Source organism: Epinephelus lanceolatus, chromosome 3 (assembly GCF_041903045.1).
Source record: "Epinephelus lanceolatus isolate andai-2023 chromosome 3, ASM4190304v1, whole genome shotgun sequence".
NCBI lineage: Eukaryota > Metazoa > Chordata > Actinopteri > Perciformes > Serranidae > Epinephelus > Epinephelus lanceolatus.
In genome coordinates this window covers 43,098,006-43,113,416 of record NC_135736.1, presented here as the reverse complement: position 1 = coordinate 43,113,416, position 15,411 = coordinate 43,098,006, and the positions used below count along the sequence as shown (strand labels likewise).

Sequence of the window (15,411 nt, the reverse complement as noted above, 5' to 3'; positions counted from 1 at the left end):
GTTCCCCAGATCAACAAAGTGATAAATGGACTGTACTTGTACAGAGCGTTTCTATTCTTCTGACCACTCAAAGTGCTTTTAGACTACATGTCACATTCACTCATTTGCACACTGGTGGTTGAGGCTACCATACAAGGTGCCACCTACCACTCAGTAACCATTCATTTGCACTCACACACCAATTGAACAGCCACCGGAGCAATTTGGGGTTCAGTATCTTGCCCAAGGATGCTTCAACGTGCGGGCTGGAGGAGCCCAGGATCAAACCTCCAATCTTCCAATTAGTGGACGACCCGCTCTACCTCTGAGCCACAGCCACCCCGACCTGCTCAAATGGTCTACGTAGGCAGGTTCTGTAATACTCTCAGGCTGCATACTACTTGTTCTTTTGAGAACGGTTTGCGTCTGATCATTGCCAAGAAATAATTTAGAAAGCACAGCAACAGTGAAATAAAAATTTGTGGGTGGTAACCATAAAGCATTTTGTAGATTCCATTATAATTTGCCTTAATACAAATTCCTCATTTCACCATTGCCCAACAGATCTTGGGATACTCAGAGGTTTCAGAGGATATTGAACGTTAGATGTGTCCTCAAGTTATAGGCGAAAGATAACTGCATACCTCTTCCACAATTGAAAGAAGTGTTGTGATTGGACAGCCTTGTTGACCTTTTGATACACAATGCACTGACTTTGACAGAGGCAGCCACTGAACAGGAACGCAGACAGTCTACACACACATTACCCTGGCTGACCAGTCAGCTCCATACTCCATATTTTTTTGCTCTCATCAATTGATTAATATTATGCTGCCTGAAGGTATTAGTTGAGTGTCAAAACTGAGTGAGCTGAGCACGTGTTAACAAATAAACAAAAAGCTACATCATATGTTCAGACAACGTTTCTGACATGTACAGACACACTAACAAAAAGTCATGCATGCTTTTTGTATTTTGAGGGTGATGTATTGATTGTGACAGGTTCCACCCGTTGCTGGACTCTATGGGTAATACCCACCTCCAATCAGGAGCATGCATTTGCCCACTGAAATATGCATAAACATAACCGTCAAATCAAAAATCCAGGGTCTATGCTTGCTAGAAGGACACAAGATTGATGAAAAGGCTCGGGCATGTCTCAGTTGTGTTTTAACGGATTCCCTTTTGGGCATGATACCCCGACATGTTACTCTGCTCCTAGATGGCCCAGGAAATGAGTTGTGCAGGGTGTCTATCGTTGTCTTTCCACCGCAGGGTGTCCAAGTATTGGGCTCCACCCACTGTACCCATAAAGTCCAGTAGAGGGCGGAGCCTGTGTGAGATAGAACAAAGGTTATGGTATTGTAACCCTAGTTCTGTAAGCACAGGCGAAGCCATCTACCTGGGTACACTGTCCTTCCACTAACCTTTAGCCTGTCAGGATGTGTGTAGCTAGGTCAATGATACGTCACAACAGGACGGTCATTCATCAGGCTCCACCCAATGAACCCATAAAGTCTGGTAGAGGGTGGACCTGTGTGAGATAGAACAAAGGTTACAATACTGTAACCCTAGTTCTATTAGCACAGGCACATCCACCTACCCAGGGACACTGTCCTTACTACACCACTTATATATTATATATACTGTATATACTGCGGGGTCCGCATGTATTCAGGTAGACATGTCCAGATTGGCTAGAATAGAAAAGAATGCCTTTATTGTCATTACACAGTGCAATGAAATTAAAATGCCATACCTAAGAGAGCAACATATAAAATCACAGATGCACTAAAAACTACTTAATAAATATTTAAAGTCATAAAAAAAATGTACTGCCCAAGGGCACCATGGTAGAATATTGCACCTATTAGTTTATGTGAGGTGGTTCAGCTTAGCAGCACTGACAGATCTAATGGCCCAGGAGGAAGAAGCTGTGGTCAAGTCTTCCAGTGCCTTCCAGAGGGCAGTAGTGCAAAGAGTTTATTACAGGGGTGGAAACTGTCCTTGATCCTCCTGGCTCTACTGAGGGACCGAGAGCTGGAGATGTCCTCCAAAGAGGGCAGGGGACAGCTGATCACCTGATAACCCTCTGGAGGGCCTTCCTGTCTGCGGCAGCGTACCGCACAATGATTCAGTACGCCAGCACACTCAATGTTGGAGTGGTAGAAGGTCACCAGCAGGTTGTTTTTCAATCCGCTTTTACTGAGCAGTCTTAAAGAGTGCAGTCTCTGCTGGGCCTTCTTGACCACTCCTGTGGTGTTTGCAGCCCAGGTAGATTCCTGGGAGATGGTGATCCCCAGGAACTTAAAAGTGGAGACCTTCTCCACTTTATCTCCATGTATGACGAGGGGTGCTGGATCTGCTCTATGCCTCCAAAAGTTCAACACCATCTCTTTTGTTTTCCAGTGTTGAGCACCAGGTTCTTCTTTCTGCACCATTCGGCGAGTCTTTGGACCTCATCCCTGTAAGGTGACTCATCTACCCCCATTAGGAGCCCCACAACAGTGGTGTCAGCTACATTTATGCACATTTTTGTGGGCAGACGCATGCTTGTGATTGGAGGAAAGCATTACCCAAAGAGTCCAGTAGACGGGGGAGCCTGTGCTAATATAACTAGGATTAAAATATCATAACCTCTGTTCTGTGTGGGATTCTTTTTTTTTTTGTTCCTGTGCACTGCTCCTTCAAATCCCAAATGCAAACCAATAAGAAAGATGTGTGGACCAGCAACAGATTCAGATTTTTCATGTCTTTTCATAGTAAATGGAAGAAACACATCTGTATAATTTGTGTACTCGCACAAAGAAACACACACAAACACACTCTAAAAAGTCTCATCTCTTTACCTCTTTCTCTCTTTCACACAGATGCATTCTCTCTCATCCCTCCTACTCTTTTGCCCGTGCAAAAAATTAAGGCATTATGCCAGCATTTCCATATAAGCCTTCGTATTATCATAATTAGCTAATCAATCCCTAATCTCCACACTAATTGTGATCCCATGGCCCATTAATTTGGCTCTGATCTGTATAAGGAAACTAAACCAGGGGTTAAACTCTATCTGTAAAATAGATGGGGGATTGATACAGCATTTAGCTGACTAATCAAGAGTAAGTGGGCAGGCGGTCCTCAGACCCTCTCCCAGGGGTCCTGCCAAATGTCGGTATGACTTAAGATATTTCAGTCTGAAGAAGTGGAAGATAAGTAAGCTGTAAAGTCTTGAATAGCTTTTAATGATACTTTTATACTTGACTGGTGTGTATTTAAAATAAAAGACATCAAATATGTAACATTTCCATGAAAGTGGACATGTGTATTTTAAATGTTATGTATGTATTCTGTGGGAGTTATAAAGTATTCACCTATTTGTGGATGAAATTTTCTGGTGTCATATCTCCTTATGTGAAATGTTCTTCAGCACTGAATGTGGTGGCCAATCACAACTGGTAAATGCACGTCTCATGATAAAATTTAAATCCCCCTCAAAGGATAAGATTTCACTTTTGTTGGGAAAAATATATGTCCTTCCTCTCTCATTACACACTACACAGTTATGTAATTTGGGTTTTTAATGTAAATATCTAACCATTTGTGGGTATGAAACCGTTAGCTGTCACTGCCAGTCAAGGCTAAATATTTTTTAAAAAGTGACAAAAATTTGAAAGATTTCTATCAATGGCCCTATTTTAGCATTCTATTTTTCTAATTAGTGGAATTATGGGCTTCAAACACACATGCAAAATGTTATTCAAATCAAGTAATTTTGATCTGGATCAAACTAAATTATACTGACTTGAACTCTACTGGAACTGAAGTTAACCCTGGCTGTGTTGGTGCCAGATAGTACACATCACAGAACTCGATTTCCTTTGAGAAAGTTGAAGCAGATGTCTCTTCTTCTGTTTTCTTTTCAGAATGATCAAGTCTGTTTGAAGTTAGCAGCGACTCACAGTGTTGCAATATCACTCAAGACACTCTAATATTAAATTACAATTAATCAACAGCAATGATAGTAAACTTTATGTAATGTTTCCAAAAGAAAAGAAAAGATAAAAAAGACAAATGCCAAAGAGACATAAAGTATACAAAGCAGGGATACATAAAAAAAATAAAAGGGCATTTTATCGCAGTTTTTCGCCAAAGTTCAAGATGTAATTAAAAGATGAAAAGATTTAAAATTGTTTCCTACAGGAAGTAAAATCAAAGTTATATCTAAGTTAAAGTTATCCTGGTTATTTGATCATTAAATATTGGTTAAATGGAATAACAAATGTTTGCTTTATATAAAAGGCAACTTTAATCATTTCAAACATTTACAGCAGACTGCGGGAGCATCTGTGGACGGGGGGAGGGCAATGTTAGGAGCAAAGAAAAAGGAAATGAGCAAAGTGCAAACTAGATTAGAAGTGAGAATAAACAGAATAAAAATGAAAAGAATAAATAAAAAGAGAGGGGCGGCAGAGAGAAAGTGTGCTGTGGCTGTTACCTTGGCTGCTAATACAGCATTTCCCAGAGGGGTGGGTAATGTAGTAAACAGGCCCAGTCCTTTAAGCTGTGGCCAGTGGGAACCAGGCCTGGATAATTTCCATTAGCGTCCCATTAACTGACTCTTCTGTTCACTTCACACATCCTCCACTGAGTGTGTGCACATTCAGTCCATATGCGCTTACAAGTGTGTGTATGCGAATGTTTGTGGCTTTGCATTGGTTGCGGTTTTGCATCATTGCTTTTGTTGCCTGTGCAGTGTGTTTGCATATGCTGGTGTGTATGTGTGTCTCCTGCAGCATGGAGATTGAATTACCCCTGAGATGAGCTCTGTGGTAAATTGTCTTTAATAAAGGAGAGAATTGCTTCTTTATTCATCCAACAAATAAAGAGGAGTGAAATAAGTGGCTTTTGGCAGCTGATGCTGGCGCAGCGCACAACTCTGTTTGTTATAAACTGACCTTTTTATCCTGGGACCACTGTGGCTGGTAGTTTACCAAATAACTTGACACTTTAATTTTTATATAATTAATAATTTTCCTGTCGATACTTTATAAATCATTAGGATGTCGTTTTACACCAGTTCAAGAAAGCTTTTATGCTTTCATGGACCGACTCTATCAGCTTTGTATCAAGTGTAGGGAAAGACGGTGCTTATCAACAAGATAGAGGCCTTTTTCACAGAACACATTTTGACATGTCAGAGTTGGAAAATAGTCATTTTAAATAATTAAATTATGCTGGCTAAATTCTGTATAGGTGCTTCAATCTCAGGGTCCTGGAATTGCTCGTACTGACTCACTGGCACACTGTAACGGCTTACTGGGACATGTGGCAAGTCAAAAAATGTCTGCTATTAAGGCAAGTAAAACATTTTGGGAAAGATTGTGGTTAAAGCCTATGTGTACAACAACCTAGGTTTACAACTACAATGTAACAATTATGGGAGACATGAATATCTGTAAACAAATTTCTGGGCAATTCATTGAATAGGTGTTGAGACATTTCAGTTCAGACCAAGCAGCTGATTGCCAACCCTCCAGCCACGCTACTAGCATGATTGAAAACACTGGTGCCATTAAATGGATGAACTCATATCTAACAAACAGGAAGCAAATTGCATGTATCAGCGACACTCAATTGATGTTCCTCAAGGTTCTACACTGGGGCCTATTTTGTTCAGCTTGTATATGAGTGATCTGCCTTTAGTCAACCCATATGTCAACACAGATACAGAATGTACGCTGATGACACAGTTCTTTATCTGCATGCTAAAACAAACAACAAGCTGCAAACAAGTTAACTGCGGCCATGGCCCATGTATCTGATTGGTTCAGCATTTCATGTTTACACCTGAACATAAACAGAACTGTATGTCTTTCACATGAAAAACAACAGAGACTCACCAATTGGATTTTTTGTTAAAGGAGAAAAGCTTAAGTTGGTATCTGATTTTAAATACTATGGGATCATTCTACATTTCAATTTAAAAAGCATATTAAAAAAGGTAGCCAGTGCTATCAAATGTAACTTTAGACATATAACACCATACCTAACAACAGAGGGAGTGGCCCAGAACAAACAAACCAAACACTGGCTGTTGATAGGGCCATTTATGTTTTCACGTGGCCATGGATAGCAGCCTGATCGCAAAGAGCATCAACGCAAAAACACAGATTTTTAAACCTGAAACTGTTTGGTATTTTTACAGATTGAAATCACCAGGTTCATCAGTTTTGGAGAGGAGGAGACCTCAACGGATATTTCAACTTCCACTAAAAAATTGTTATAATTTGTAACAGCCTACCCAGGGACTTAGCTCATTGGCCAATTCTGGCACATTTACATTGAGGTGAAAACTGATAAGTTTTTACTTATGTGCACTGTCACTGGTGAATAAATAAAAACAATGTTGGACAATCTCCCATCTCCAGAATGAAAGTTGACAGATGTCTATCCAACCGCAACCTCCACCCTGTTGCTTTCTGCCTTGCTAAATAAAGGGATCACTGCTCCCTGCACTTGCTCTGAACATTTGCACTGACCATTAATTGTGTGCCAAATAGTTCTCCAATATCCTCCTACAAACAGCCACATTTAATTTTGCTTTCTCCAGGAACAGCTGTGAGAGCTTCTGGCTAGTTATTTTCGAATGAAGTAATTACCATGGCTAAACAAGGATTCACCAGCCAAAGGTAAAACCTACAATGACATTTTTGGTAAACAGGCTGCCATTTTATTCCAGTCTCTCAAATGAGCCTCAGATTTGTCTGCATTAATGGCTGGCACATTGAATCCATCCAATTACTCCAAATGTCTTGAAGGTACAATACATGGGACCGTGACGGCTTCAAGTGGTATGTGTGTTTTGCCGTCTTCTTTATACTCAAGGTCTGAGGGAAATTGCAACATTGGGATTTATGCCTCAGCCAACAGCAGTTCATTAAAGTTGAAGACAATGTATTGCAATATTGTCTGTGTGTGTTTGTGTATGAATAATTGTTGTGATAGCAGTGCTTGTCAATCCACCTGTATTTCAGTACACAAAGTAATAATAAAAAACACAAGTGCAGCGGTTGGATCGCCTCATCCTTTTCTCTAAGATCTAATCATCTCCCTTTTTCTGATCTTCCACTTTCTGGTCCTCCGTCCTCTCTGTCCCTCGCTCATTTTATCTCCATTTCCCTCCATTCCTTGCACTTGTCTCCTAGCTCTATTCGTCATCGTAATAGCATGCTCATCTGAGTCCCCCCGGCATCTCTTCCCTCATCATCCCTCTCTTCCTCTCGTCCATCTTCTCCCATCCTTCATGGAGCTGGATAATCCCTGCCTCCCTCCCTCGTTTGTCTCTCTCTTTGTGTCTCTTCTTTTCCCTTCTCACCTGCTTCTTCTTCTATTTTATGCTTCTTTAATCCAAAGTCAGAATCCTTATTGAAATGTTGCTGAATAAACCACAAAGAAAGCATCAATCTAGTGCAAGGGGAGGTCTTTTTTCTATTATCCTTTCTATTGTACAGAATGTTTGACTTTCTTACACTACTTCTTTTCTGGCTTGTTTCTAAGCTGTGTTACAGATAGGCTGGTACAATACATTTTGCCTTTTAAATGTCAAAAAGGAAGCTCAGTGAATAAAAAGTCACCGCTACTCATAAAACTCCCAGATTACAGCTGTAAACATGGTGTAGACTTAAATAACTTGTTTGTGTTTCATCCCGGCAGAGAGCCGTGCAACCCATTCAATTGCAAATTAAGTCCAACTTGCACAAAAACATTGGTAGCCATTAGGGATGTAGCCTAATGAAAGTCTGAAACACAAACTTGCAATGCAAAACCTACAGAGTGGAACATTTTATAGATCGCTTTTGTTTAGTATTTGCTTTGTTACACTGTGGAGTGCAATGTTAAGAATGTTTAGTTTCATGGCATCTGGTGAGCACAGCTCCTCTCACACTAAATAAATATCTCTCTTTATATACATGTACACTATAACACAACAACAACTTCTCACACCTCAACCAAATAGTGACTGTTTGTCTTCCAACCACATGACTTATGCAAACAATGACTCATGGATGTTTTGTAATCCGTCACTTATGGTTTGTTCGAGATAAAGGTTCTTTATTTAAAGTTTGACATGTATTAATTGCTTTTTACTGCCGACTGGTAAACAGAATGAAACGTACCTTAAAAAACTGAGACCATCCTCAACTTTGGTGGTTGTCTTTAACAGCCTGCCTTCTATGTAAAGAACCTGGGACAAATTTTGTGGTGATGTTATGTGTGCTCACAAGTGCCTTGCCTCTCAGCTCTGCTACAGTGCTAACAGTGTGCAACACTAGCTAACGTTAGGTTAGAAATGGAGTCTGCTAACATAAACAAATGACCAGCATTTTGCAATAGTGGCTCAGTGATGGACCTTCATTCGTGGTGGGATTTCTTTCGTCTACGGTCCATATCCAGAGCTGCCATCCAAACTCCTCCCAGGGAAGTAATTTGCAGGTGTTGGGAAGTGGCTGAAGGGCCGCTGGGTGCACTGGCTTATTTTTCTCTCATTTTCTGTCTAATAAACAATAAATTCATCAAATAAAGGTCCCCATTTCAGAATTTCTTTGCCCCTAGTGCTGAAACAAATCCTAGAGGACAAACTTACATGTAAAATATATTGCGATATTGTGGTTTCAGCTGGCTAATGTTAGCAAATGTTAGCTTGCTTTCTAACGTGGAGAAATTGCTTGCTAGCTAATGTAGCAAAAAACTGTGTTCAGTGATTAACATCAACTAATTCATCCAGACTTCCTGGGCTAGTTTGCAGTTGCTTTACCAACACCAGATCCATGGTAGTGTAACTAAGTTACAGCTAGCCGAGTAGGCTAACTAACAAGCTAACTAAATTAGCTAAGTGGCATAGACCTTCCGCTGGCTTCTCCATAACGTTACCTGATAAACTAATTGGCATTTTCCATTCTATCAACATAATGCTACTTGACATCCAGTCAGTCATAATGCATGTCACGTTGGGCAGATACCCAGGTCCTTGACAGGACGATGACTGCAGATTTCACCAATAACAAGGACTTTCCGAAAGTTACACACAGGGCAACTAAAACTACCCTGATAAGAATTGAAAGGTCATGGTCACGCTTGAGGTTATAGGATTAGCATTATGATGTTCAAACAGTGGAGGGAGCAGACAGTCAGATGGATGGAGAAATAATGGAGGAAACAGAGGCAGAACAGACAGAAAGAAATAATAAAAAAGGATGAAGAATTACAAAACTGTTGCTCTCCTTTCACTTGAAAGTATTTCAACAGAGCAACAGACAGGAGAAACAAAAATACAGAAAAGTAGACAGACAGAGGGGTACAGTGGAGAAGGACTGGCAATGTTATTGGATATGATGACGCATCAGGCACATTAATGTCTCCCTGTGACCATATGCATGTTTAAATGCCCACCATGTGTGCGTGCTCATGTATGTGACAAATACAGAAATCACCACACATTTCCCTGTGAACAACAAATTCGCTCCACCTGCTTTCAGAGAAGAAAAAACTAAATTGCTCGAATAGTTTATGTTGCAGATTTATGAGCAGTGGGAGGTTTAGCAATTATACTCATGAAGGAAGCAAAACAACATTAACTTCAAGCACCAGCATATCCGACTTAGAGAGTACTCATAGCTTCTTAAAATTATTGCCTGCTAGGTGCAATTTAGACCCATAAAGCACAAAAGCAAGTAGAAGCGAGCTCTGATTATTCTCATCAAAAAGGACAGAGACTAAGCAGCTCTCTCGGAAACGCACTTCACAACGTTTGAGCATCGCTCCAGTGATGGGTTTGGGTGCTGAGGACATTTTGTCCAAATTAGAACAGCTCAGGGTGACTCAAATTGCTTTTTAGGAACTTAAATAGCCCTGTGTGCTTGGTGTACTTTGGGATTTGTTTCCTCACACAGGATCAAACTACTTGTGTAGCTCACAGTATATAACACACCGGCTGAACAGAGATGAAATGTGACCGTAGTGCTGAAATTTTACTCTTTCCGTTTTTATTTTTGTGCAGATGTCCATCACTGTTTGAAAGACAAAATCAATTTGCCCACAAGCGAAACTGCATCTGCACCTGCAAAGCACCGGGCCAGCTCATAGAAACAACAGATACACAATCAAAATTACATAATCACAGCCAAGACAACGAGGCATTTGGGCTGCGTTTGGCAGTCAGGTTTGTGTCGACATGCATGGTGCTGCAGTTACAATGGTGCTGATTCATGCGGCCCATTTGATCCAGAATGAACAATGGTGTGGCTCGGTATCAGTACAGCAGCATTTGTGTCACAATCAATACCAGGACAGGAGGCATCTGCAAGCAAGATGGAGCTGTAAACACCAGACCCAGTCTCACAATCATAAGAGTTGTTTTTCATCCATTCTGTGCAGATTTTTAACTGAAACTGAACAAAGAATGGTTAAAAGAGGAAGTGCAGTGCCATGACGAACTAATGAGTACCCTAATCAGTAGTTGGAGGACAGGATTTTTGATAAAGTTAACAGAAACATATTAGTGTTGATGTCTAAAATCTGAAGGTCAGTGTCCTAAGAACTGAATATATATTGGATGATTCAGCACTTCACATTTCTTAGTCTATGCTTAAAGGGACAGTTCAACCCCAAATAAAAAATACATATATTTCCTCTTACGTGTAATGCTATTTATCTAGATTGTTTTGGTGTTAGTTGCCGAGTGTTGGGCATCTCTATGGCTGATGTTGCCGAGTCTGCCCACTCCCAGATACAATGGCGCTGGATGGCACTCAGCTTGTGGTGCTCAAAGTATCAAAAAAGTACATTTGAAAAACTCAACAGCAAAATCTCTTTATAGAAATCATGACCCGATTCCTCAAGATAATCCACAGACCTTTTTGTCAGCAGTTTCATGTGGGAACTTTTTTCTTTCTACCGAACTATTACACCCACTACCTGTATCACTGTGCAGAAGGAAGTGTGCATCTACTCATGGACGAGAGGCTCATGTTCATGATGGCATGAGATTTTTTTTGATTGGCGTCCTCCTTGGCTGAGCTAGGTGAGCTAGCAGTAGATGCACACTTCCCTCTGCGCAGTGATACAGACGGTGGGTGTAGTATGGTAGGTAGAAATTTGTTTATTTGTTAAATTTGTTAATTATCTTAATTAATTGGGTCATGATTTCTGGATTGCTGTTGAGTTTTTTAAATGTATTTTTGATGCTTTGAGCCTCTCATCCATGAGTAGATGCACACTTCCTTCTGCGAGGTGTTATGGTTAGTGGGTGTAGTTCAGCAGAAACAAAAAAGTTTCTACGTGAAACTGCTGACAAAAAGGTCTGTGGATTATCTTGAGGAACGGGGTCAAAGAGACATTGCTGTGAAGTTTTTCAGATGTATTTTTGGCGCTCTGAGCACCACAAGCAAAGTGCCATCTAGTTCCATTATTGGACAGAAGGCAGACATCTCTATAGCTGATATCTCTAATACTCGGCAACGGACACTGTCTGTCCCTTTAACACTTAGTGCAAACGCAGGAAGTGGTGCGCCCTTACTGTAGCAAGGTAAATGTACAAGTACGTTAAGGGTGGGCTGGTGGATAGGGCAGTGTATTTGTACTCTTTTTTGTACTTTAGTTGTAATCTTTCCCCAACTTTAACCAGGTGTTTAAGTTCCCTAAATCCACCACAGCCATAGTTTAACTGCCACAACCATGAAAAACCCCTGAGTTAAGCCATATCGTAGTTGCCGTGCACATATATTGTAAACAACAAGATTATAAAAAGCGTTGAAATGAAACATTGAAATGTTGTCATTGAACATAATCCAGGGTTTTGCTGAATTCTTCTTACTTATGTACCTTGGTGATTGCACTTGTTTTTCCCAGCCGTACAAAAAATATTAAAATTTCAAACTAAACTTTAAATTGCACCATCATCCATATTTGAGACACTCGAAATCGTAGGGAAAATGTCTGCATATGTCTGAGTGTCTGTACTTCTCTTTGTTCGTTTGTTATTGTACTTCAATATAGAAAACAGTTAAAGAGACGAAAAGCTGAATTAATGACCAAGGTGACTTCACAGACTGTAGCTACTGTTAAAAGATAAAATGTCTTCACAGTCATCACTGTGGTCCTTGTGAAATAAAACTGCTGAGATACAGTGCAGTGTTCTTAGATGTTTCCATAATTACAAAAAAAAAATCTAATTCGCACTCTGTTTTTCTCACCTGATTATTTCTACAATACCTGTGGAGCAGCTGCTGACTAAAGCATGATTCAAGTTTATAGAACTAAAAAGAAAATTCCAATGCTGCATAGGGAGCTACTTCCAGGGCAACCTGCCAGCTGACCAAAGCAGCTGCCTATTCATGTGCACATGCTAGTTTGTTCATGAATGTGAGACCTCAGTTCATTGTGGATTTGAGGAAAGAAAAGTTTGGAAAAGTTTGTAACAACTGGGTAAATGGAATGTGAACCAAGGCTTCAGAGTATACTAGTAAGCACCCATTCACATCCTCATTATGACCTCAGCCTCTGCTAGGAAACACAAAGCTCTCGCTGATACTGTGGTCAAATCAACACACATAATTTCATCTAGGATCGACTCAATCTGATATACCGACTAAATCCATTTGTCTTTTGTTTCTGTTTCATTTTACATTTATCTTCAGTATCTTCTGCTGCTATATCATGAAGCTTTCGGACCTCTCGGATCGCCTGGGACCAGCATGCTTTTAGTTTGCATTTAGTTTTTATGCATCACTCATCTGAGACAAACTCCAAGAAAACTTCAATCAAGGCTTAAGACTGTTTGCCACTGACATTTGTTAATTGAAATGTATATAGTCCAAGCTTTGGAGGGGTTCTCTGCCTTTTAGTTTTGCTCGACTTGTTCTCCTGTTTTGTAGCTAGTCAGGGAGCTTAGTATTGTCTTGTTGTCCGGTTCTGTAAATCAAGTGAGTTTTTATCTGCTGGTTAGTTTGGGTTTTCTTTTGTTGATTAGGCCTTAGGAGATTTCATTGGTTGCTTAGTTGCAGACAACAAACAAACAAACTCTTTTCAGAGCTTCACCTTTTCAAAATAATTTAATAATTTACATGCCCATTAGCCCACAGCATCATTAACAGGCGGCTCGCTCAGTGTGTGACGTGCACTTGTAGATAAAATATAGGCCTATATTAATGAAGGTTCATTAGTACGGTTTTGTATTTCTCTGTAATGTAGCACAGTGTTAACAATGTTACTGATACTATTCTTTCTCACACCTTCAACTCAAACCAACAAACTATATCATTTAATAATTTAAATATCGTAAACATGCAGATGACTAGTCGACTAATGGCCCTAAATAAGTATTGGCTGTCAAGGAAAATTCTTAGTCGGGGGCAGCCCTACATGGTATTGTACAAAAAAAAAAAAAAAATAGTGCCACGAATCAAATTTTGATTAGTTGTATGATACAGTGGTTAAAAATCACCTCGGCTCTACAGTAATCAGCTCAAAGCCAAATCCCACTCTGACCAACACGTCATAAGTATAGCTTGTTGTCATCTAATCTGAACGTGTTCTCAGTTGAGGTATTTCTGGCTCAGTGACTCATGTTCAGCACCTCAGATAGACAGCAGCTGTCCATGGTGCTGAATGAGAGCCAAAGAAGGCATTACTTTAATGAACATCCTTTCATCTCTCTGTTTTCACATATATACATTTATATATATATATATATATATATATATATATATATATATATATATATATATATATATATTTTTTTTTTTTTTTTTTTTTTTCCTTCAGCATGAATTTAAATGTTCTTTTACAAACAGCAGAAGAATCATCTGATGACATATCAGTGCTGGCACCAACTCTCTGCCTCACTTAGTCAGAAGCACAAAGCTGAGGCCGTTTATCATGTGAAGGCAACCAAAGTTCACTCCCTCCTTTTGGCTCCGGATTGTATTATGATGCATTGAATTAAGTTTAGTAACAGGAAAACCCAGTGTGACGTGATGTTGTGACTTACTTGGCACCCTGTTGATTGCTTTGAGAGGCCGCAGTACCCTCACTGTTCTGATGGCGGTGAAGTTGACGTTCTGCAGGTCCAGCGAGTATTCAACCATCCTGGAAAACACACAGAAAACATACAGAAAAACTTGGTAACAAGTCTATGAAGGGTATCAAAGAAAATAAAAGCTAGGCCAACGCAAAAAGACAAACATCATAACCTATGTGATCACGGCAGAGGAACATATTTCATCTCGACTTCCAAGTTGTGTTGATTTAATGTACTCCTCCCTCTGTGTTTCTTTCAAATAATAAGCTTAAACAGAAGCGCACACACACACCCTTGCGCAGTCGGGGTCCTGCTGTTCACGGCCTAATATGAATTAATGAGCTGGAATTTGTGTACCTAATAAAGCAAGACATTCAAAGAAACAGGGGTCAGTGGTAGACTTCGCAACATTAGCTTGCAACAAGAAACTGCCTTTAAACACAGTGTGAGACAACAAAACCATCGATTTGTTTGCAGCCTAACATGAATATTAATGTGTGTAGGTGTATCGCTTTACATAGCAATGTTACAGAGGGCTCCATTGGCATTAAAAGCATCATTTTGACACAGATGGAGGAAGATGTCAAAGCACCAGTGAGTAAGTGCAGTAGACTTCCTGCATCCCCGAAACTGGATATACCTTTTAGCGCATGTAGCGAAAGCATCAAAGTGTATCCTGTCAGTAGGCAGGCGTGCACAAGTATGAGAGGCGTGAGATTAAACCAGCAACCATACGATGAAAGCAGAGCCTTGTGAAGGAGCAGAGATTGGAGGTGGAGGGAATAAACAGGCTTGAAGTAAAACTAGGTGCGGAATAATGGAGATAGAGGAGGGAAGCAGGGAGTGAGGAGTTTGCTATTTGACCTATTTCTGGCAAATTCATTACAGGGAAAACATACTTTGCCTGGAGATTGGCAAAAAAGACAGATAGTGAGAGTGCAGAGAAGCGGGGAGAGGACAGAGAGAGAGAAAAGAGGAAACAGGAGAATGACAGGAGATGGAGAACTCGTGAGACGAGGAAAGGATACATCAGAAACCAACAAGAGAAAAGCACCAAGGGATGATTAAGTGCTATATAACGATGGCAATAAAGCAAGATTGAGAGAGGGAGAGGGAGTGAGCCTGAGGGTTTTATCAAGTGTTGGAGATAATTACAATGTCAGGAGCAGAGGCAGAGACAGGAGAGCAATATGCATATACCTGGCTGAATAGAAGAAAGCTGCTCTCAGGCTAAGAAGACGTGGGAAAAAGAAAAGTACAAAAAACTTTGGCAAGTTTCAGGTATTTTACACAAATATTCTCCTCTCAGATATATTCAGCACACCAACAAGCTCATTTCAATAAGAGGTTGGAGAGCCTAC

At 40.2% G+C, this 15,411-nt stretch overlaps 1 protein-coding gene across 1 annotated transcript in view; it reads right to left on the bottom strand.

Annotated features, from left to right (window-relative positions):
- LOC117255300 (voltage-dependent T-type calcium channel subunit alpha-1I-like) overlaps nt 1–15,411 on the bottom strand; it is a 386,243-nt gene that overhangs the window by 178,681 nt on the left and 192,151 nt on the right. Inside the window, exon 5 of the mRNA XM_078166400.1 lies at nt 14,021–14,118. Within this exon, the coding sequence (XP_078022526.1) occupies nt 14,021–14,118 (98 nt within the window). The remainder of the gene's footprint in view (nt 1–14,020; nt 14,119–15,411) is intronic.